Consider the following 26,101-nt stretch of genomic DNA (forward strand, 5'->3'; position numbering starts at 1 on the left):
AAGTTATATTAATCATATCAATGGAAGAATAAAAATAATTTATTTTTTGAATTAACAGATTCCAAAGTTTTAAATATCCTATAAAAATTATGCAGTGAAAAAGTCAGTAATAAAGTTCATAAATAGTTAAAATAAGTATTTGACAAAAACCTCCTCTCAGGAGTTCAGATAACAAACTTACTTGATAGAATTATTTGTATTCCGAAAAGTAAACTTGAAAAAAAAAAGGAAAATCAATGTGTGAAAAAGGCCAAAATATCAATTGTGGAGAAAGAAATTAAAGAGAGAAACCAACAGATATTCCAAAATTAAAAATACAATATGAAAAATAATTTATTCAGCACAGATGTTCAAAAGCAGACTTCTATGAAGGAAAGACAGAAGACCAAACATGAGGATAGAACAAGAGCAATATCCTTGTATGAAGAACATAAAGAAAAGGGAACAAAAGAAAGTGAATAGAACCAAGGGGATTATGGATTTTCACCTACTATGGCAAGATATCCTTAATGGAAGTCCCAGCAAGAGAAGAGACACAAGGCAGATTCTGTCTGAAGAAATAATGGCTGAAAACTTTAAAATTTAAGGGAAGTCATGACTCTACTCAAGATGGAAATTAAACTCCAAGTGGGATAAAGACTAACAGACACATATCAAGGTATATTTTAAACACACTTAACAACCAAAAACAGAGACTGTTGAAAGTAGAAAGACAGAAGTGACTCATGACATACAGGATCTTCCATAAAAGTGACAGCTGATATTTCCTCAGAAATTATGGAAGGCATTAATCTGTGGCAACATGGATTTAAAGTGCTGACAGGAAAAGTGTCAATGAAGACTTTTCTACCTGCCAACACTATCCATTCACAATATGTGGGAAATTAAGATATTGCAAGGTAAGACAAAAGGTAAGGTAATTCAACATGTGTACATCTTTCCTACAAGAAATGTTATGCAACTCAGCTTTGTTGCTGAAGCAAAAGGAATCTGACATAATTTTCCTGTGTCATATAGAAATACACCAGCAAAACCCACCATTTTTTATTCCATGAGAATGGGATCCTATTTAGAATAAAATATATTCAGTGTTTGTATAATTATATTAAAATGGATTCTACTCTCATGTATAACTAAAAAGAACCAATAAAAAGAGAACAAAATGCAAAAAAAAGGAAATAAATCACTTGAAAATTAAGAATTAGCCCTGATGAATTGTAGTTCTGCCAATGAATTTAAATATCAATAACATTCTACTTTGTATTTAACCCATTTTTGTTTTCTCTATTATATCAATGAAATTAATTAAAAAAATTAAAGACATATGCTATGGGCACAAAATGAAGTCATAATTTATGACCAAAAGAAGACAAGGAGAAAGTACTCTGTTGGATCAGAGCAGAATAATCTGTATGCACTTGAAAACTAACTGAGAATCATTTCAAATTAGATATTTGTTAATTGAGGATGTTAACAGTATTCCCCATGGTAACTACTAAAAAATAACTTCAAAAATTATACAGAGAAAAACCAAGGGGGAATCAAAAAATGCAATATAAACAAAGTGATCAAATAAAACTTGTCAACAGAAGAAGAAATGTGGAAAAAAGAATAAAAGTCATGCAGAATAAGATAGAATTACAGAGAAGAAAATTATTAATATCATTAAGCTCTACAATTGGAAAAGTATAAGGCACACCATTAAAAAAAGCTACAGAAAAGTAACATGCAGTGTAAAAGAGACTCACTCATACCAAACACAATTCTGTTGAAAGTTAGAAAATGAATGATTTCCTGTGCAATTAGTAACCAAATAGGGAGATGGCATAGCAATATCACACAATCCATATTAATGAAAATTTGTTTAGAGGTCAAATGATTTTCTGATATGCAGATGATAACACAAAATAAAGTGGGGGTGGGGAATAGAAGTTCATTGGATTAGACAAAGGGGAATGAAGGAAAGAGAAGGATTGGGAATAGGAAAAACAGTAGAGTGAATTAAACATAACATTCCTGTGTTCACAAATAAATAGATAGTCAGGACAAGATTGGGTCCTCCTTAGAATAAGTTATACTCCATGTGTATATAATGTCAAAATACACTCAACTGTCATGTATATCTAAAAAGAACAAATTCAATATAAAAGATATTTTACATATAAATGAGAATATTTTATATTAGAAAAAAAGGTAATGTACCTACAACATACATTATAATTGTATAGGTAACAATCAAGGGAGCCTGAAACTGTAAAAAGTAAGCATTGACAATGGAAAATAGAAGTGGGACATTCCAACACTCAACTTTCAATAAGATATTAAGCATCTGGACAAATGTTAAAATTTAAATACTACCAGTTATCAGCTATAACTAACACACAACAGAACACTTTTCTTAGCAATTATACAATACACGTTCAACTCAGGTACACAAAGAATTTTCTCCAGGATAGACCATATGTAGATGATGCATAATTCTCAAGTATTTAAATATTAAAATCATGTATTTTCCCTGATCAGTGTGGAATGAAATTAAAAACCAACAACACAAGGAAATGTGAATGTTAAAGAACATACACTTGGACAACCAATAAGTTAAAAAGAAATCACTAGGAAAACTTGAAAAAAGTAAAGATAAGTGAAAATGAAACTCAACATAAAAAAATAATGGTATGCAGGAAAACTCAGTCCACAGAAGAACATTGAGAGTAGTGAATCTATGTTAAAAAAAGTAGGATGTGCTAATTATAACTCCGAATTTCTGAAAAACTTAGAAATTGCAACTGCTTTCTACAAAGACGATGATGTAGTTATTAAGGAAACATGGCAGTAGGTGTGTACCAGTTTCTCTCATCTTGGAGAATTGTAGGTTGTTCAAGCTGAGGTTGGAAGAATGCCTCAAACTTGATTCTATGAAAATAAAAAGTAAAGAAAGAAAAGCTCAGTTTTCAGTTGTATCAGCTTTGTTATACAATATTGCAATTTACTTGTGTAGAGCAATGCACTTCAGTAAGCTAATTTGATCTGCACAGTAACTACTGGTGTCAGCCTACACCCTGGTGAGGATGGCCTTTCAGTCAATGAAACAGTGCCTAGGACCAGGCATTGCATGATTTAAAATTAGATGGGCTTGCTATTAATTTATTATGTGACAGGGAACAAAAATATTCTCATTTTGTGTCTCACTCTACTCATCTATAAAATGAGATTAGGTGAGGGAAGTCTAATTTTTTTCAAGTTGCATGATTGCTTTACAAACTCAACTGTTTCTCAGTTTATCAGAGAACAGACACAATACCATGTATGATTTCTGTCCTGCATGATGACAAAGAGTTTCCCAGTCTAGAGAAGTTTGACCCTGCCTTCTTTCTGCATGCAAGTGACAACTTTGAGGACAATGACTACTTCGTGGCTTTCTCAGCAGGCAAGCAAGCTCTGTTTTCATTTCTGCATCAGTGCTTAAGTGAGACCAGAGCAGGCTATGTGTGGAGACTACTCTGGGCTATAAGCACAGCCTTTTCTTGGAGGTCAGAGGTACTATTACCAATGTCCACGTTGTTAGTTATTTTTCTCAGTGGCTTTGAGTCTCCACCCACTAATTCTGCTTCCTGAGCCTGCAGAGATTCTTAGGAGCTCCTAGAAGTCCAATTCTAAAAAGACTCTTCTCATTGAACCTGAAAAGCCAGTTCAATCAATAGCATTACCAAGATTCTTATATGTATCAATACCAAACTCACATCCAGGGATACAAATGTGAATAAGAAACAGAGCTTCCCTCTCAGAGAGAGGAATATGAATTAACAGTCAATGAAACAGTAGTGTGGCCAGTGCTATGCTACAGGCTGGCATGGGAGTCCCAGGAGAGGAACTCCTGACTGGCCTTTTGGAAGCAGGGAAGAGCAGTCAGAAGTAAAGGAAAAATTTTTAAGAAAGTGACATTTAACTTTTTCTCTTACTTTTTAACAGTCTGATAGAAACTGGTGGCACACACCCAAGAATGCTAGTTGAAAAGTTTAATGAGGAGGCTGGTGTTTGATAAGTTCTCTGTATTTGTTAAAGGGCTATGGAAAGCTGAGGTTGGGCACCATCTTGAGGAGGCCACACTGCAGCTTTCTGCTGCAGGAGTCTGGAAGATCATGGCAACATTGCCATAGTGCTCCCACGAGTGCCTATGAGTGGTCTAGAGTGTATCTCGTAGAGCATGATTGAAGTAGACACAAGGAATTTCCCAGGGGGATTTAAGTCAGAAATACAAAGGGGAATCAAACTCATTTTCTCTTTGAATCTGGCAGCTCACGTGACCAGCTTCAGAGAGATGGGAAACTGAACAGGAGGGTATGTACATACTCAAGCACTCAGTTGGGAAGTCTGTGTTTGTGGGCAGCAGAGTTTGTGGATTGACTCCTCTCCTACAGGAGCAGAATTCTTGGGAGACCCCAGACTTCTAGATTCCCAGTATAAATCACCATTTTCCAGGTCCTAAGTGTGTGTTGGTCTCATCTTTCCAGGGAAGGTATCACCCAACAAAACCACAGAGGCCTTATTAGACTTAAGCCACAACTTTGGAATTCCCATCATTTTATTCTGTAGCAGCTCCACCCTGGGAGTTTCTCAATCATGTCTGTCTAGACAAACTTCAACCTACAGTACTGGCAATTCCATCCTACCTTGTACTAGTGAGAAGGGAAGCTGAGAGTTACAACTGCTTCAGGTTTATGTCACTCCAATTGACAGATCAGTGAGCAAGGCAAAAAGAGGAAGGGGTTAGCAACTTTCAGTACTTTCATTTTCTCTTCCTCTTTCTCTCTACTTGGTCTGGAACCCTAGAGCCCATCTCTCCAACTATGACCAACCTTAACATCCTCTGAGATTTTCACTTTGACCACCCTCTTGGAACTTCTGTGCCTGAATCCAGCTTCTCCTTTGTCTTGTGTTTCTCTCTTTTTTTGCAAGAACCCTCCCCTCAGAGTGGGGAGGAATGTGCTGGGGAAATGTAGTGATTAATTTTAGACTGCCACTTGATGGGATTCAGTGATACACAAGAGCCTAATTTTTGGGATGTCTGTGAGGTTGTTTTCAAATGGTAATACTCTGCCAATGCTCATGCCAACAGACATGAACTGAGTCACACCACTGGTTGTCCTTGTTCTGCAGATCACTTACCATGGGACTTTTCTTTCTCCCGAAGATATGAGTCAATTTCTAAAATAAGTTCCTTGTCACCAGTATATCATCTATTTATATCTATCACTTTGATTCTCTCTCTCTCTCTCTCTCTCTCTGTTTCTTTCTCTCTGAATACTACAAATCCAATACAGGCAATAATATCACTGATATTTCCTTACAAATAATTGAAAGTTGACTCAGCCTAGGTTTCTAGATTTTGAATAGTTTCTTTTAGGATCCTTCAGGCAGTCAGGCAGGGTGGTGAGTGACTGTAATCCCAGCATCTCAGAAGGCTGAGGAAGGAGAATCATGAATTCAAAGTAAGCCTCAGCAATTTATAGAGGCCCTAAGCAACTTGGTGAGAACTTTCCTCTAAATAAAATATTTTAAAAAGTTTTGGGGATGTGTCTCAGTGGATAAGCTCCCCTAGAACAACCCCCTGTACCCAAAATAAAATAAAATCCTGAAGGACTATCTCTAGTACATTTTAGTCTTCTGTGCTGTGTTTAAGAAATTGCATTCCTTGCTGAATATTGATCCATGGTGTGAACTCTGTTTTTTTTTTCTTTGAAATCTGAAACTATCTTCTCCTTCCATTAAATACTAACAAATATATCAGTATATCATTACCTGCCCAAAGAAACCTTAAAAGACACTGAAAGAACTAACATCACATGATTAGGAAAGTTTAGTTTTATAGCCAGATGGCTCTGGGGTTCCCCTCCTTGTTCTGACATGTGAATCCAAACACAATACTTAAGAAAAATCTGTCTGAATTATCTTGGTAGTAATAATGTCATAGTCTTAATAATGACCTCACATCCCAAAGCATCTACATCTTAATCTTTGAAACCTGTGAACCCATGAATTTGGTACTTTACATGATAAATGTGATATTGTAGATGTGATTATGTCCAGGGTCATAACATGGATAGATTCTACTGTAGTATGCAGGTGTGTTCAATTCAATCAACAAGGTTTTTGTTGTTTGCATGGGGAGTTGGTAGCATACATTGAACCCAAGGCTGCTTACCCACTGAGCCACATCCCCAGCACTTTTTATTTCTTATTTTTAGATAGAATCCCTCTAACATGCTTAGGGCCTTCCTAAATTGCTGAGGTTGGCCATGTACTTGTGAACATTGCACCTCAGACTTGCAATCCAGTGGGATTACAGTCTTGCACCACCACAACTGGATTCAGCAAAGATTATATAAAAGAAAAATGAGAAGCTATGAGGGGGTAGCAGATGTGGACACTGAGGTTGAATTAATGTGACAAAGGACTCAGAAGCCAAGGGATGCAGGCAATCTCTACAAAATGAAAAATTTAGGAACATGTATCTCACCTAGAGGCCCAAAAAGAACTATACTAGTTGACAGAATCAACTTACAACAGGGGAGATGATATTAGATCTCATCCCCAGAACTCTAAGATAGTTAATGTGTATTGTTTTCAGTCATTATATTTGTGTTATTTGTTGAGTCAGTATTGGTGACTCATACAAGTACTATCTATCTCACAGAATTATGAGAAAGAGTAAGTAAAAGGAAAAGAGGAAAGGGCTAAAGGAGGGCAGGGAAATCAGAGGTGAATGATGGGGAAGATGGTGGTGAAGGGAAAATTATAAATTTTGGTAAGATAATTAGAGTAGCAATATTGAAACATTGTTCTGTCAGGGTATAAAGCTGCCTATTGTTCCACACTTCTGTCAACACCTCATTAATGTATTTTTCTTTTCCAATGAAAATTATTAAAAATGGAAACAATATAGTTTTCATGTGCATTTTAATTTTTAATCTACTTCCATATCTTTTTTAGTTGACAAGTAGTGATCATATGTATTTTTGAGGTACATTGTGATATATGTACACATGGAACAAAGACTGATCAGAATAATAATCATAGTCATTATCTCACACATTTGTCCTTTAATTATGGGCAGGATATTTAATACCTCCCCTTTTAGGAATCTTGAAGTATGCAACAAATCATTATTAATAATAGGGACCATGTTCTGCACTATATCATCAGAACTCATTCCTCCTGTCTACCCTAAACTTTGAACCTTTAAGTACCTTCTCCTCTTTCTCCATCCACTCACACTCTCACCCATCCCAAGTTCTAGCAACCATTACTTATCACTAATCTAAGAGTTTGTTGTTTTTATATTATTCAAAAATTAAAATCATGTTACTTTATCTTGCTGTGCATGACTTATTACACTTCCCATAATGTCCCCCAGATTCTCCTTGGTTTAAAGTGATGGCATACTGAAAAGCCACTTTTGTGTTAAAATGCAGAGTGGGTAATGCAAGTGTTGGAGTAAGGGAACAGGAGCACACCTTTGTGAAAACTGAGGACACTGTCTCCAGTGGGGTTGGATGTTCACTGGAATTCAAAGGAATAAGGTGGGGAGAAGCAGGTCAGAGGAGATATGCCTGACAGGGAAGGAGGTGGAGCATGCCCCAAAGAGGAAAGTCCAGAGGACAGCACAGCAGCAGCCAAAGGACTGCTCTTCTTCAGACAGGATTGAAGCAGATCTGGTATGCAGGTGGCATAGAGACAAACCCCGTGGCAACTGGGGTGGTATCAAGATCCTTTGGGTCCACCACAGATTTCAGGCGAAAGTTCTGTAAGATGGTGGTCAGGAATAAGAACAGTTCCATGCGGGCCAGACCTTCTCCTGCACAAATCCGCTTTCCTGAAAAAAACAAAACAAAACAAAAGAACAACAACAACAACAAAAAAAAAGTGAGACAGGGTAAATTCTCCTTGCACAGTATATTTCTGACTGGTACAAGAAAAACACAATCACTCTTCATTAATTATTGGATGGATGGATGGATGGATGGATGGATGGATGGATGGATGGATGGATGGACCAAGAATGAATACAGTGCTTGTGTTATAGATCAGTAGTAGAGTTGCATAGTTTATGTGGGATACTGGGTTGGATCCTCAGCACCACATAAAAATAAATAAATTAAATAGATGAAAAATTAAAGTTTATGTGTCCATCTCAACTGAAAAAATTTTAAAGGAGTAAATATAAATGACAGCTGATTAGATAGAAGGATGCACACACCTGTTATTCACCTAATAATTTATCAGCACTGCTCATTCCATCAATATTTATTGAGCATCAGCTCTACTCCAAGAAATAAGTTAAGCATATCCACATTAAAACTGTTGTTTTCACATTTCATGTTTCCATTAATCTGTTTCCAAAAACAAACCCTGATTACTTGTGTTCCCTGTTCCCAGTCTGATTCCCATCTGTCCTCCCATTCATCTGATCCAATGAGCCTCATCAGCCTTTAACATAGAATGCAGTTTCAAGCTTTATCTCACTCTGTTCCTTTTGCCCAGGATGCACTTCATACTTCTCTCAGATCCTAGATCAAATGTTATTTTCTTTAATACTGTTTGTGATTCAACCAGACAGTAGAGTCTTATCCTCTTTGGTCTTACTCAGCAGTGAAGCTTGTATTACTTAAATCATTACTCACTATTTTTCTAGCCTTCTGAAATACGAGCTCCATTAAAGAAGGGCTAATCTTTGCCATATGAGTATCTATAGTGCAAATCATCAAAGTAAGCCTGAAGAGCCAAAGAATAAATTTGGGCCATGATATGCCAGAGATTCAGCACACACTTCAGGTTTGATGGGCCCTGTATCCCAACAATTAAGGATGTAAGGAGAAGAGGGTACTCTGGTCCTAAAAGGATGTTCTGCCCCACCCAGAAGGTTTGCTGACTGTCATTCACCAGTCAGATGGCTCTTGCATCCTTAATCAGAAGCAAATATCCTATTTCTATGGTCAATGGCCTCTGGTAAATGCCCCGCCTCTCTTCAGTTCTTTTTCTTTGCCTCTTATGAGGGAGCTGTAGTGTCCTTTATTCTATCTGAATGTCACTCAATCCATTTTATGCCTCACTATATGGTATGAGAGAACAGGCAGGAGGCATTTTCTCCCTCTGCCATCATGAAAAGCCAATTCTTTCTTCTTTCTCCCACAAGACTAGTCATATTGGATTACAACAATCACTTTATCAATCTGCTTGGTTAATTGGGACACTTTTGCTGCCCTATTCTGTGCTGGGGATACTTACCATAGAGGCACCATATGGAAGGTACTCACCAAACTTATGGAGTTATATACTTGTCACAGGGAAGATAAGGACATTTGAGATGAATTTCATCTCCTGAGAAGTATTCTTGGAGCACAGTGTTGTATTTTGAGGCATGACTCAATGGACCCTTTCTGTAGCTTTCTTACTTTGGAAGAACTAGGTCAATTGACCCCAAGCCCCCATAAGAGTTTTATATCATTACATAACATCATTACTTGGTGTTGTAGCCTGATCTTGGACAGTGCATGGGCACTGGGAGTGTTGCTCTTGATCATGTGCAAAGAACATTTCTACCAGCTCCAAAATGACCATTATGCAGGTTTAACTGATCCCGTGAAGTTGTCTGGCCCATTGAATTCCCAGGGGAAATAAATTTCTATTACCTGTTGAGAAAGGCATAAAGTAGTCACTCTTCTTGAATTTGCCACTCTTATCCAGGAAATGGCCTGGGTCAAATTTCTCTGGGTTGGGGAATTCTTTGCTGTCATGCAGCACAGATGTCAGGGATGTTATTATGGTTGTTCCCTGCAATGAACAGACACAGATAAACCAAGTTGTAAAGGAGTCATAGAGCTATCGAAAATGTTGAATATGCTTAGTCCAAACATTATGATCTACACATAAGAAACCCTTTTCCAAAGAAGAGCAGTGATATTTCCAGTTAGCCAACCAAGTAATAAAATGCAAGTTTAAGGCCAGTGACTAGGACATTGTTAAAATGTCCCCAGTAGCATTTGACATAGGGAGTACTTGTGTACTTGAGCTCCAAACTTTCTTTTCTCCTCATCATCATGATTGGATGCTGATGTCTGATCCTAATCAATACTTTATTTTATCACTTCAGTTTTCACACATCTTGTATAGGATTCTGCTTTAAAAGAGGTATCTTGACTGTTGAAATATTCTGTATATTGTTTAGAAAATCTTTCTAGAATAATAACACATACAGCCAAACCAACTTAATGTATTTAACATTATCAAAAACATGAGTTTTCTTAGAACTGTGTGGGAATCTCTCACTTTATTATATGAATCCTAGGTCTCCCCAAATGCAAAATGCATGATAAATTTTGAAAAAGCAATAATTTTCAAAAATTTGTTGACAACCATATATAAAGGACAAAGTTTTTAAAATGTTCCATATTTGTTTAAAATCAGTATGTGAAAGTGTTTATTTTTTCCACATTTTATTGGTATTTTACAATTATGCATAGTACTGGGATTTTTTGTTTTACATTCATATTTGCGCATAATATAACACTGTAATTTAGTCAGTATCCTTACCTTGTTCTTCCCCTTTTCTTTTACTCAAAACTCCCCCTGGTCCTTTTTGTCTTCTCCACTGATTTTTATTCAATATTAATGAAAACCCCACTGATTTTTTTCCTTTCTCCCCCTAATTTCTACATGTAACAGTAAGCATGTGTCCCTACAGTTTCTGAGTTTGACTTATTTTGCTTAACATAATGCTCTCAACTTCCATCTCTTTTCCTGAAAATGACATAATTTCATTTTTTTATGGTTGAATAAAACTCCATTGTGTATAGGTACCATATTTCTTTATTCTTTCATCTGTTGATGGATATCCAAAGTGTATTCATGTATTGACTGTTGGGAACATTGCTGCTATTAACATGAATACGCATGTATCAATTTAGCATGCTACTTTAAGTGCTTAGAAAAAATGGAGGCGTGTATTGGATTATGCAGTGTATCCTGAAGAAACATATGTATCTTCAGGATGTAAAGACAGATATAATTTCAAAAATTGTATCAGTTGAACACTTTTCATAGAAAAACAAGTAGGTTGGGCACAGTGGTGTGTGCTTATAGCCATAGAGTCTAAGGAGGCTAGGGCCTAATTATTGCTTGAAGCCAGGAATTTGGCATCAACCTGTGAAACATAGAGAAATCTTGTCTCAAGAAAAGAAAGGAAAAGAAAGGAAACAATTACATGATCATTTACTCCAAGACACAAATATTTAACTTGAAATCAATCACCAACTTAATTTTAGGAGCTAAAACTATTAGAATTCTTGAAAACATGTAAGGGCAAATTGAGCAATCTTGAGCTGGCAAACATTTTTTACATAGGAAATAAAGTGCAAATTATAAAAGAAAACCTTGATACTGTCAGTTTATCATAAAGTTAAAAAATTATGCAATAATATTGGTCATAGGTAATTACTTAATAGAAATTAAATTATAATCAACCTCAACATTTTTACACAAATGTTCATATTGCTTATATTTAAAAAAACCAAAAACCAGAAACAACCAAAATTATCCAAATCCTTAGGAGTGAATAAAAAATTCAAGGTATTCTCTGTAATGGAATAGGATTTTGTAATAAAAGGGGATGGACTACTAATACATGTAAATGAAAATGAATCTAAAATGTATTCTTCTACATTAAAAATACAGACACATGAAAATAGAATGGAGACAAGTAAGGTATAGGGAGGGGATTAGGAGGGGGAAGAGGGGAACAGAGGGCACAGGAAGATACTAGGGAATGAAATTGATCAAATTATTTTTATGTGCAAGTATCAATTGAACACAATGAAACATATTATTCTGTAAAATTATTATATGCCAATAAAAATTTTTAAAAATTTGGATCAATAAGAAGCATATTGGAAAAGAATAAATGAAGGTAAAACCACCAGAGATAAATGATTTGATTAGGTAGTGTCCTATGTCATATTCTATTGTATGACTTTCTTGATAAATCAAAACCATAGACACAGAAATCAGATCCCTAGTCACCAGGGCCTGGACGTGAGGAAGTATGATTGGCTGTAATAGGAGAATGAAGAAATTTTATGGGGTGATGGCAATACTATATCCATAGACAAAGTATCTCTCTGTGATTCTTAGGCTGGTTTCAAACTTGTGGGCATAAATCATCCTCCTGCTTCAACCTCCTGAGTAGCATGGCCTATCATGCCCAGCAATATTTTATATTTAAAATTTTCTGTAGTTACATCAGTGCATATATTTTTCGCTACTCATTGAACTCTATACATAAGAGAGTAAGTTGTAGGTTGGGGATGTAGCTTAGTGGTAGAATGCTTGCATAGCATGCACAAGACCCTGTGTTTGATCACAAACACTGCAAAAAAAGAAAGTGAGGGAATTTATTTTACAATACATTACTTAGAACTTCATCAAAAATAGAACAAGGTTGGGTAATATTCCATTGCATTTATATGCCACATTTTCTATATCCATTCTTCTGTTGAAGAGAACCCAAAATACATTCTACTATCATGTATAACTTAAAAGCACAAATAAATTAAAATATAGAATAAGGAATGTATCAAAATGAATATATGGTTAAATTAAGTTTTCCTCTCATTTTAGCACAGAACCCAATTTGGACTTTTCAGAAACCACTATTGCCACCAGTGATATGTTCCTCTGTAACTGTTTTATGGATGTAAGGCAAATAAAACTGTATGCAACAGCTTTATGCAACTTCCACTGTTGTTCTTGTTTCCACCCAAATTAAAGGTATTCTGTTGCATTTTTATTTTATATTAACAAAAGAATTCAGGTACTGCCTTATGTTATGCATACAGCCACATTTTACATGCTGAATACTATGACTGGCCTATTACACTGCTGACAAGCTTTTGGCAATTTGCAAAATTTCTTCGTGAAAAACAACTTTAATGAGCCCATATTGGACATTCCAGTTTGCACTTGGAGTACATACCAAAAATGGAATTTCTTCATCACAGAATATACATTTCATATTTTTTCTTTTATTTTCTTTTTCTTGTCTTTTTTATTTTTTTATTTTATTTTTTTTTTTAGAGAGGATATTGAACTGAGAGTACTTAACAACTGAGCCACATTCCAAGTCATATCTCATTTTATTTTTTATTAGTTGATATAGAGTTTTGCTAAGTTGCTAGGATATCACTAAACTGTTGAGGCTAGCTTTGATCTTTCAAACCTCTGGCCTCAGTCTCCTGGACTACTGCAATTATAGGTATGTTCCACTGAAACTGTTACATTTTTACTTAAATAGATACTGCCAAATTGTTTTTCAAAATGGATTAGAATTCTGCCAGCAGCACATGAAACTGTTCATTGATACAACATAATGCTTTCTTAGCCTTTGCATTAGAGATTTGGATGAAAATAACATCCCCTAGTATTAGCTTTTATTTTGCAGATGTTACCTGGTGAACTCTCACAGAATCATAAGGAAGAAAATAAGGTATTATCAACTGAGAGCAAATAAGAAAGCCAAGGCTCAAAGGGATTACAAATCTAACCAAGATAATAGTTAAGAGTTTCAAAACAAGGTAATTTGCATTTCTAGGTAGCTCCCTGATATCCATTTTCTGGATACAGTTGACAGAAGGCAGTACCTGATTTGTTTAGAAGAAAAGGGGAAATACTCTTTCACACAAGTGACATTTATTTCACCTGCTGCCCTATATGTGCAACTATGATCCTGATTCTGTCTTTTCCTGCCTGAGAAATCAGAACTCCCCAACACAAAAGAGACATGCTCTTACTGTACTAATTATCATTGACCCTTCCACGTCTCAGAGGAAGCCATCCTTCTCAAAATATTTCATCAGTCATTTCAATATAGTGTGTGTGTGTGTGTGTCTGGAGGGGGCAGTTTTATTGTCTGCCACCTGTCTGATTCAGTCCTCAAGTAAGAACCTCTGTCTTAGGGATGCAATTGCTCCATTGTCACACTGTTTAACATTTTAGAAAGGTATCATGGTACATAAAATGTGGATATTCATGATACTTCCAGTTGTGTAATGTAGTATAATATTATAGAATTAAATATAAGATTATTTTTAGCAAAATAAATACATATTTCATAGAAAATGGGATTAAAAAAAGAATATCAATGATTCACTCATATTCAATTCAGTTTTGGCCACTCAGTGAGACAGCACCAAAATGCATTTTTGTGTGTTGTAGGTTTTAGGTTTGTAGGATTTCTTTTTCAATTATGTACTTATTTATGGTGTGAAGTTGTGTTGCATGAATGTAAAGATCAAATCAGGATAAGTAGCATTTTCATCACGTTATTTTTTCTTTGGTTGTATTTGAACTGCTCTCCTCCTTATTTATAAGATACATAATCAAGACCTGTACAGTAATGTTATCCTAGTGTGCTATAGAACACTAGGATGTATTGCCTCTACCTAACAATATTTTGTCACCATTCATCCAAAAATGATGAAAGACACTGAATCCTACTTGGGAAAAGACTAAGATAAGTGCTGTCCTACAAAAAGAACTCATGCCACACATTTAAATTTAATTAGTGAATAATTTAGTTAAATAAAAAACTAAACAAATTTAACGTAAATTAACACTGGGCAGCAGAGATATAGAACATTTTTATCATTCATAAAGTTTTGTGGAAAGGGCTCAGACCAATAATTACAAATCACAACCCATCCAAATACATTCTCTCACCTATTCATATATAGCATTTTTAAAAAATTAAATGGCCATTCTATTCTATGAATTCTAGGATTATGAAATATGAAGCAATAAGAAGTCAAGCACAGTGAGGCATGCCTGTAGTTCCAGTAACTTAGAAGGCTGAGGCATGAGGATATCTAGTTTGAGGCCGCCTCAGCAACTTAGTGAGAACCTAACCAACTTGGTAAGACCCTGACTCAAAATAAAAAATTAAAAGGGCCAGGTTTAGGTCAGTTGTAAAGCACCACTGTGTTCAATCCCCAATACCAAAAAAAAAAAAAAAATAGGAAGGAAGAAAACAAAGATGGATTAGAATCTTAAAATCACATTTAATACTAATATTTAGATTTAAATATTCTTTTGATAAAATCATGTGAATTGCTTAAAAATTAAATATTAATACATTTGATAGATGAATCTTATTTTTATTTTTAAATTTTTAAAATTTTAATTCAAATACAAATACAAATAATAATAAGACATAATAATACAAACAGGATCAACTATCATTTCTCTTTTTGTACACAAAGTACTATTTGTTTAATCATAGGATAATGATGTTTGTCTCATTCTATTATTTTTCCTCCCCGACACCCTCTGCACCCTCACATTCTTCTATAGAATCCATCCTTCTTCCATTTTTGCCTCTGTTCCGACTCCCATTATGTATCATCATTCACTTATCAGAGAAATCATTCAGTCTTTGTGTATTTGGGATTGGCTTATTTCACTTAGCATGATATTCTCCAACTCCATCCATTAGCCTGCACATGTCATAAGTTTATTCTTCTTTATGGTTGAATAATATTTCATTGTATTATATACCACAGTTTCTTTATCCATCCATCTATTGAAGGGCATCAAGTTTCTTTCCACAATCTAGCTATTGTGATTGAGCTGCTATAAACATTGATGTAGCTGTGTCACTCTATTACACTGATTTAAGTCCTTTGGGTATAGCCCAAGGAGTGGGATAGCTGGGTCAAATGGTGGTTCCATTCCAAATTTTCTAAGGAATACTTATTCCAGAGTGGCTGCACTAATTTACAACCCCACCAGCAGTGTATGAGTGTACCTTTCCCACATCCTTGCCAACACTTATCATTGCTTATTCTTGATAATAGACATTCTAATTGTGGTGAAGTGAAATCTTAGGGTAGTTTTGATTTGCATTTCTCTAATTACTAGAGACGTTGGTCATTTTTCATATATCTGTTGATTGCTTGTAGATCTTCTTCTGTGAAGTGTCTTTTCATTTCCTTAGCACATTTATTGATTGGTTTATTTGTATTCTTGATGTAAAGTTTTTTGATTTCTTTATAGATTCTGGAGTTTAGTGCTCTATCTGAAGTATGTGTGACAAAATTTTCTCTATAGGCTCTCTGTTCACATAGTTGATTGTTTCCTATACTGAGAAAGTTTTTTTTTAGTTTGAATCTATCCCAATTATTGATTCCTGCTTTTATTTCTTGTGCTTTGGGAGTCAGTGAAGGAATTCTGGTCCTAAGCTGACCTGATCAAGATTTGGACCTGCTTTTTCTTCTATTAGGTGCAGGTTTTACGGTTTACTTCATAGGTCCTTGATCCATTTTGAGTTGAGTTTTGTGCAGCGTGAGAGATAGGGATTTAGGTTCATTTTGCTGCATATGGATTTCCAGTTTTCCCAGCACTATTTGTTGAAGAAGCTATCTTTTCTCCACTGTATGTTTTTGGCACCTTTGTCTAGTATGAGATAACTGTCCACCTCACTGAGTGATAGCAGAACTTATTTTTATAATTAATAAGGGGGTCATTAGAATAAGCTATGCAGCTGCAATTCCCTTCATTGTACCATACAGGAAGGAAAAGCTCATTTCCTTGGATTCTGGGCTATCTACACTGTACAGAGATTAGGCATAACATAATCTCCTGCTTGCATTCTTTGCTGAAAACAAATTGACTTGAAAACAATCTAATGCTTGTATGAAATCTTGCATCATCAGGTCAAGCCCCATCACCTCTCTGGAAAGTCTCCATTCCCTTTTCTATAGGAGAAGAAAACAATATTTCTAATCTTACTAAAATCATAATTCTTTCCTCACCTTGAAAACACCACTTTTAGTTCTATCTTTTGTAAATTTTATTAGTAATATGTTCTGGCTTTGAGAAAAATAGAGTTTCTAGGAGCATATTGACCTAAAAGTCTAAATAAATAAATAAACTTTATGTTAGACTCATTGGAAAGTTGCTGAGATAAAGACTGGTTCCAAGATTACACAGCTAGGGGAAACTGAGAGATGGGCTGATAACTGTAAATTTTCATCCCTGTTAGTCAACAACTCTGTGTCAGGGCAGGAGGTGTTATAGACTCTGATTATCTAGTAGGAAAGGAAAGAACTCTTTGTGGAGAAAGGTGAGCATCATCTGAAATTGCATCTTTGCTTATATAACTGTACTTAAGCAAATATTATTAGGCATTCCAAAGATACAACTAAAAGACCACAAAAAAGGAAGTGGGAGGATAGAAAGATAATAAAAATAATCTCAAGGAAGGAAATACACTCTCTTATTTTATTAGGCCAGCATTATTTGACAGAAATATGACAAAGAAATATCAAGAGGAAAAGTTGGTGAAAAATCTGTCAAAAATATTAATAACAATGCTGGGGAGTGATATTGGCCAAATTATATTATGTATGCATATATATGTGTGACAACAAATCCCATCACAACAATGCACTGATAAAAAATATGCAAAAGTAAAAGTCTTTATCAAAATGTAGAAGATGAAATACTGCTGTATATCTTTATTTACTATATGCATACCTTATTTACTGGAGAAGAGAACAGAACACATGGCCATCAACACATGATCAATGAATGCAGAGATATTTGATAGAACTGTATGCTACTCTTAAAAAATTGATATAGTATATAAGGAAATATCAAACACAAATAGGTAAAGGAAAGCTTCCCTAATCTGTTCAACAATATCTGCCAAGAAGGAAATAAAACATCACATTCAATAGCATGATGCTAAACCTTTACATCCTGCTAGGGTTAAAAACAATTAAATACATGCTTAACACACCACTTCTATTCAACACTGTTCTGGCAATCCCATCCAGTGCAATAATGTAAGAAACAGAAATTAAGGTCACTAGGAATGGAAAATAATAAATAAAACAAATACTAACAAGATAGCAGGATAAGGTACATAAGAAATTCCAAATGGATCTAAATACAAATTATTAGCAATGATTTAAAAAGTTACTAAAATTATATATGCAAAGTCACTGAAATAAAAGTAGCAATATGCCCAAATGCCTGAAACATCACATTGGAAAAGGCATTATTCAAACTGCAAAATTTATATTAGCTTTCAAACATTAATTAACTAATGAAAAATCTTTCAGGGCTGCAGATATAGCTGATTTGGTGGAGTGCTTGCCTTGCATGCAGGAGGCACTGGGTTCAATACCCAGCACCACAAAAAAATATATAATGATACAAAAAATTTTTTAAAATCTTCAAAAGTGTGAAATCACTCCATTGGAAAAAAAATCATTATCAGAATAAATAAAGAAAACACAAAAAGAATGAAAAACATACAATATTGATTAACTGAAATATTCAACATGTTAAGATGTCAATTCTTTCCAAGTTGATCTATAGATTTAATGTTATGCTGAAAAATATCCCAGGAGAATGGTTTTGGAAATTAACAAAGTGATTCCAAAATTCAAATGGAAATAGAAAGAGCTGAGGGTAGGAAAAACAATCTTGAAGGAGCAGAACAAATATGGAAACTTCACACTGCTGTATATCAGGAACAGCTATGGAACTTCATGACCTAGTCTGTACAGCATGGAGGCCATCAAGGTGCTTCATTGGATGAGCTTTGTACTTCTCTCCCATGGGTTGGCAGAGGATTGGGACCATAATGCTAATTTGGGGACTTCAATGTGAGAAAAACAATCTTACCTTAGGGATGAAGTAGTTTCTGAATTTAGTGTCACAGTTCACTGCATGGGGCACACTGGTTGGGATGAGGTCAATGTATCTCTGGATCTCATGCAGGACAGCTTCTGTATAAGGCATACTGCTCTTGTCCTGCATGCAGGGGCTGCGGTGTCTGCCAATCACACGGTGAATCTCTTCCTGGACTTTTTCTGATAAGATATAAATAAAACTAATGGAAAAGAGAAAAATAGTATATTTCTTAAAATAATTCAGAGTTATGTGACGCATCATGGGTGTATCCAAAAGGTATTAGAAATATGACTTATATGCAATAAGTACTTCTGGACATTAAAAAGATCACCATGATGCTGCATTATCTATTTATAACTATTTATCAAGATCTATCAACAAATACATAAATGCATACATGCATATACATAAAAGTATGATACATGTACACTTATGACTCTCTTATACATTAGGTATTAAAACTTACCTACAAATTTATATAAGCTTAACATTCTAGCATATATCAAATATTAATAAGTGATAAAATATTTCAAAATATCACATTATCTCATAATTCATTAATTATCATTACTGAAAGCAAAAGAGGTATAAACATTAGTTTTATGACAAAATAAAATATGATTATAAATTTAAATTCTACTAATGAATCTGTTTGTATGTACATATGTGGGGTTTTTTTTTGTGTGTTTCCGTATAAGTCTGTGTGTGCTTTTCAGTGGAACCCTTTTCAATTTCTCATTCTTCATATGTAGCCTTTTTGAATCACTGAAGAAGTTTCTTCTAAAAAGCTGATGTTTTTAAATAATATTCTATCTTGGTTTCTTGATTTATCCAATTTTAGAAAATTTCTAATGACAGAATGGTAAGAAAGATTAAGATCCATATCTACTTGTTGCAAAATACATACCATGAATGAATATGCACGCCCCCACCCCTCACATACTTTCCCTCTGTACTCATATTTTGATCACAATTTTTGATTATATTAATATATTTTATTTACACTATTATAATCTCATAAACAATGTTCATTGGTAAGGTAACTATGTGTATGTTTCGTTCATTGCATATGTTTAACATATTTCAACAACTTATTCCAAATCCTAATTTTCTAGTTTCTTATTATATAGTGTATGCAAATTGTTATCTTAATGTTTCAAACACTTAGTAATACTTTTCTAAATGTTTAAACTTCAGACTCTTTCATTTTCCTGATCTTCCATCTCATCTGCTTTGTCTACTTAATATGGACAATTGGTTGTTTCCTAGGCCTGCTGCCCAGAAGCCTCCCTTCAACTCCCACCTTTGTATCTAAGGTCCCCTCATTCCTATAACCTCTGACTGCTTCTGCCTTGATTTTAAATATTTGGATGGAGTATATGCTCTAATGTCTTCCTGTGAAAGTGTAATAGAGGAATAAATTTTGAAGCAAACATGGATCTAAAAACATGTTCCCTTTCTTTATGTTGATTTCTTTGTTTTGGTGTTCTTTTGGGTTTGATGGTTGGTTGCCTGTTTGGTTTGTGTTTTTGGTTTTTTTTTTTATTTTGTTTCCGTTTGTTGTCTTGGGGATTGACTCAGAGGCCCTCGTCCACTGAGCCACCACCACAGACCTTTACTTTTTAGATAGGCTGCTCTGGCTAGCCTTGCATTTGCCTAAACTTCCTGCTTCAACCTCCCAATAGCTGGGATTATAAACCTGTGCCACCACAATTGGTCCTTACATTTTTCATTAGCACACAAAATAACAGTTGCTCTTTAGAACGCTGTTGCCCTTCTGATTCATAATTCCTTATAAAAGACAGAATTTATTTCTGAAAGATTATGAGATTTTTAAATTTACTTTGATGTTCTAAAATTGATTGCACAACTTCTTAGTTTCAGTTCCTCTAGAAACCTCTCTTCCTATGAGAGAAAAACACTTAACTGCTCAAAGGAGTTGTACCTGAGCATAGAGAGTCTCCTATATAATGCCTATGTCTTCCCCTAACTTGATTGACATATGGTGCTTCTAAACCTTGAACTTCATTGATAATTTTTGGTACTCAGACTGGCTTTTTCCATACTAATAAAACTTCTTCTGACATAAAGGCTACAGCTTGATCCTCTCTGTAGAATTCTGTCCCTTATTTCTGCCTCTGTGTTTCAGAAATTTTTTGAATTTTGTTGAGCCTTTTCTTTACTCCTCTTCTCCCACATTAACAGGAGTACTTATCAATTGTAATTACCATATAATAGTTTTGATAGAGTCCTGAAACAGGAAAAGATGGTGTTTGCTTATTTTCTACTATGCGTTACTGGCACTCTTTAAAGGTACATTTCTAAATAGATTTGTTGGTGAAAACTAAACTTAATAAAAACATATTTCTGGAATAATAAAATTCTTTTAGGCATATCTTCTAAGTAAGCTACATTTAAAGGTTATTTTATTTTTCTAACCTTTTAGAAAACTTTTCAGACACTACTAGTACAACTGCAACCTCATTAAATTTCTAATTTTTGTATTTACACTCCCATAAAGAGTTTTTATTTTCCCTGTATAGCAGTAGAAAATATTTTCAGAATAAGGAAAGATTTCCACAAAAAACTTGCAAGAACACACCTAATATCCCAAGTGTCTTTTCCTTGGAAAGACCAATATGCAGATTTAGGTCAACTGATGTTGGCTGTTGCATGCTGCAGATCACTTCCCAGTGGAATCCAGACATGAACAGAGCACCACTGTTTTGCTACTGCCCATGCTGTCCTTCATTTCTCTGTCACTGTCCCCTACTGTGCCATGTTTTCTTTTTTGTATCCCTTCACTAAATTTGGACAAATATAAATGGCAGCACAGAAACTTCAATATGGACACTTATTTAAGAGAAATAGATGAGGGCACTAGCAGTGTCTTCCCATATTTCTGTTGTGAAATGCACCCTGCTGACCATCAGCAGTCATACCTGTGACCTCTGGGTTCTTCAACAGGTGAAGGAGACCATATCTAAGAGTGGTGCTTATTGTCTCTGTCCCAGCTCCAAACAGGTCATTCACAAGGTTTACTAAGGCTCCAATGGTAAATTCAGTCTGTGGATTGTCCTTTTCCTAGGAATAATCCAATGCACTTATTTCACAATTCATTTAGCTTTTAATTATAATAATTTCAAAAGAAATCAGGTGGTTATAAACATAAGCCAACATAGAAACAAAAGAATACAATTTTATAAAAAGAGTCTGTGTGGTATACTAAACTAGAAATTAATTGACCAAATTTCCATTTCTTACCCTCTTACCCCTTGTTGCCTAAAGATTCTGTTCCCCATTCTTTTTTGCAAATAGGAAGAACATGCAAAGTATTTCTCTTTCCATTATTCTACATAAAATATAGACACATAATGTAGTTAAGACAAAAATATATTTGAGATTGCAAGATTTAAGCATGAAGATAAAAACTAGTATATTAAGTACAATGTTTTAGTTCAATTTCTGTTGCTACAACAGACTACCAGAAACTGAGTGATTATAAAGAGTAGAGGTTTATTTTGTCCCAGTAACCTGTCAACACTGTTACATTGTGAACCAACTTTCATTATGCATTTTAAGCAGGATTAATTAATTTAAATGAAACTGTAAGATATGGTGAAGGAAGATGGAAGGCACCTTAATCTCCAAAGTTTCTGGGCTATTGTACTAACCCTAGTGTAACCCACCACAAAACTTCCTTGTATGTAAGATGAATAAATCCACTATCCTAAGCACTGGTAAATAAGTATTCTCTAACTTGTAGATAAAGATGATCATGATTGATAGCAAGAGGTAAATTGGTAAATTAGGGCTACATCATGGCAGGTAAAATAACAAATCAAGAATATCCACATTTCTTCTTCTGATAATTCACTTCTGCTCAGGATTTCCCACACACTCAATAAAAATTGGAAAATGTGCAAAGGCTAATATGGCTGTAGAGTATAAAACATTCAAAAAGGGAATGAATTACAAAGACAGAATGTACTCCACATGTGAGGTGACAGATAACTTGGCTTAGGAAAAAAATACAAGAATGAATTCCCCCTGAAATTTACCATGCCCTTAAGATACAAATTGAAAAATGCACAACAAATATGAAGACAGAGAGGTTAGTTATTAACTGTTGATTTAGAATTAAGGAGAGCAAAAGGATGATGCACATTCTGAGGTTAAGGGGCTGACTCAATAGAGCTCTCATGTATTGCAAATTGAGAAATAGATAGTACCTGATAAGAACAACTAATTTTGATTTAGGAGTGAGTATATTATTTGACACAGACATGACATCATCAAGGAATAATTTTAAATATTGACTAGAGAAATATGAAAATGTAGAATAACATTAAAACTTGAATTATATATAAAATATGAAATTTTATAAATACACCATAGGCAAAATTCATTTTCTGCAGCTTATAAAATATCAAGGTGGGCTATAGGATGTTCAATATTATATAATCAAATTTAGAGAATCAGTTATCTCAATAGGCATATTTTTGGACAAGGTAACATTGACTTTACCTAGCTTTTTGAGATTGTCAATCAAAATTTCCAAGAAGACACAAATGGGAGCATATTCCGTGGCATGGAGTAAAATCCTCAGTATAGATAAGATCAAACTACTGAAAATAAGTAAAACAGAAGACCAGAGGAACTCACAATATTGTAGTAGTTCCCTCAGCATCATTGAAAACATCAGTTCTACACAGAAAATCTCAGGCAAGAAGACTGTGGGAAATTTTCATAGAGCTACCAGACAGGTGAATATAAAAAATGTCATGTTCTCCAGCAAAAGAGAATGAATAAAAGCAACAGACAGTTGCAGAATTCAGGGAGTGGTGGCTCAGTGGGGAAGGAGAAGCTCCCCTCCATAATATAAATGAATCTCTCTCACCAAGTTTAAGAAAAGCAGACATCATTGTTTAACACAGTCACATCTGAGCAGAAAACAAACTCAGATGACATGATCTTATACTTAGAAGTATACCCTATCCAAAAATAACACAAAATAAAACAACAACAACATCACCAAAAAATAACAAGAGGTGTAGAACTGATTTTAAAAAATCATGAATATAGCAGGATACAAGATCAACATGCAAAAATCAATAGAGTTCCTGTAACTCTAATAATAAATCGTCTTAGAAAGAATTCAGGAATACCATTCCATTCAAAATAACCTCAAAAACTCAAATTCAGTTTAGAATAAATCTATCCAAGGAAGTGCAGCTCTCTTCACTGAATATCATAGAATGCTAAAGAAAGTAATTGAAGAGAACCACAGAAGATGGAAAAACTACCCATATTTTTGGACAGGCAGAATTAACATTATTTAACTGGTGATATTATATAAAAATGAGATTTAGGTTTAATGCAATCTCGATCAAGATACAAATGGTATTCTTCACAGATCTAGGAAAATCATTTCTAAAATTAACAAGACTCAGGACATCCAAAGCAATAATGAGCTATAAGAATAATTCTGGAAGCAACACAATACATACTACAAATTATACTACAGGGTGTTAGTAATAAAAATAGCATAGTATGGCAAAAAAGAAGGCATAAAATCCAACAATACAGAGAAAAATCCACATAGACATGGTCATCTGGTGCTTGACAAAACTGCCAAAAATATATGTTGGAGAACAGATACTATTTTTAACCAAGGACGCTGAGAAAACTGGTTATTGATATGTAGAAGATTAAAACTCAATTACTGTCACTCACCCTCCAAAAAGTAAACTCAAATAGGATCAATGAGAGAGACATTAGATCAGAAACTATACAACAGGTAAAAGAAAACATAAGGTCAGGATTTTAAGATATTGGCATAGGTACCAACTTCCTGAATAAGATATCTAAAGCTCAAGTAACAAAATCAAGAATCAATAAATGTGATGGCTTCGAATTTAAAATATTCTTCACAGCAAAATAAAAACAAGAGCATGAAAATTCTAGAGATTTGAAGAATATCTGTTCCAGGTGCTCTACTGACAGGGGATTACTATCCAGAATTTAAAAATATCTTTAACACCAAACAAACAGTTAACACAATCAGAATTGGGCAAATAAACTAAGCAGACATTCCTCAAAAGAAGAAATGTAAATGGCCTACAAACATATAATAAAAATGCTCAGCATCCCGGTGATAGAAAAATGCAAATCAAAGTTATATTGAAATATTATTACACTCCAGTTAGTATGTCAACCATCAAGAATATCCATGTTTATAGCAGTACATTGGTAATGAATATTGATAAATATACACAATAAATTTTTATTCTACCATAAAGAAGAATGAAATAGTGTCACTTGTTGGTTAATGGATGAAACTGGAGGACATCATGCTAAAAAATATCCTGACTCTTAAAGCCAGAAGATCCATGTTTTGCTCACATGTAGAGTGTGGAGAGATAAAGAAGTAGAATGGAAAATAATAGAGTAAGAGGATCCAGAGGGAGAAAAGAGGGGAGGACATGGTGAATTACTGGAGCACAAAATCTACCAAATTATTCTCTGTTCATGAATGCACCATACTAAAATGTTCATGTATATGCAGGATTTACTGGTATGTTCACACGTGTGTGTGTGTGTATGTGTATGTGTGTGTGTGTGTGTGTATACACACACATACATTTACACATAACTCATCAACAGCAAGTTAAGCTAGTTTTAGAAATCCCCAGCATCCCCCAATGGAGACCGTTAAAGTAGGGAAACCAGGAAGTCTAAAAAATTTTAAAAAGTAAAACCGTTTGAAATTCTTAAGTGTCAAATGAGAAATCCTTGAAGTTTACCTTTTCCTTTCAAACTGCAGTATGTTTCTGCCTTTTGTCACTTGCATATAATACTGGTTATTGGTACACCGGGTTTTAAAATACATAAGACCAATAGCCATTTTTGCTCTACTATTCACTGGGTTGGAGAGGGCCCATGCTGTGACTCAGTCTGGGCACAGAGAGGATGTAAAATAAAATGGACAAGATGATCTTCATCTCAGAAGATTTTGGAATAAAAACATTGGAGGAAAATTCTCCATTTCAAAAACATGAGATAGAAAAATTACTTTTTCAATAGGACTGATATTGCCTCAACTACTTAATAAAAACCGTTTCCTACTGTCTGTCCAAATTTTGTGTTATGTCAGAATTATCTCTCATTTTGTGTATTTTGTCAATTAATTCAATCATCTCTTAACATACCTTTTCTTCTCTTTGGTGTACATTTCCTTACCTCATCCTTCATCCTTTATATTTAAACCATTTTAACTCGTGTCTCCATTTCCTACACCACACTCTTCTTTTTTTTCCATATATATTCTACTTCTTTATTTGTTATTTGC

At 34.6% G+C, this 26,101-nt stretch overlaps 1 protein-coding gene across 2 annotated transcripts in view; it reads right to left on the minus strand.

Moving 5' to 3' along the window:
• Positions 1-7,631: 7,631 nt before the first annotated feature.
• LOC306660048 (cytochrome P450 2C9-like) overlaps positions 7,632-26,101 on the minus strand; it is a 56,461-nt gene continuing 37,991 nt past the window's right edge. For both annotated transcript variants that reach the window (XM_079138125.1, XM_079138124.1), the window contains 4 exons: positions 21,693-21,834; positions 18,742-18,929; positions 9,690-9,831; positions 7,632-7,873 (listed from right to left, as the gene is read on the minus strand). In XM_079138125.1, coding sequence (XP_078994251.1) covers positions 7,692-7,873; positions 9,690-9,831; positions 18,742-18,929; positions 21,693-21,834 — 654 coding nt within the window. In that variant the 3' untranslated portion in view covers positions 7,632-7,691. The remainder of the gene's footprint in view (positions 7,874-9,689; positions 9,832-18,741; positions 18,930-21,692; positions 21,835-26,101) is intronic.

This window comes from Sciurus vulgaris (genome assembly GCF_902686455.1).
Source record: "Sciurus vulgaris genome assembly, chromosome: 4".
NCBI classification, from domain to species: domain Eukaryota; kingdom Metazoa; phylum Chordata; class Mammalia; order Rodentia; family Sciuridae; genus Sciurus; species Sciurus vulgaris.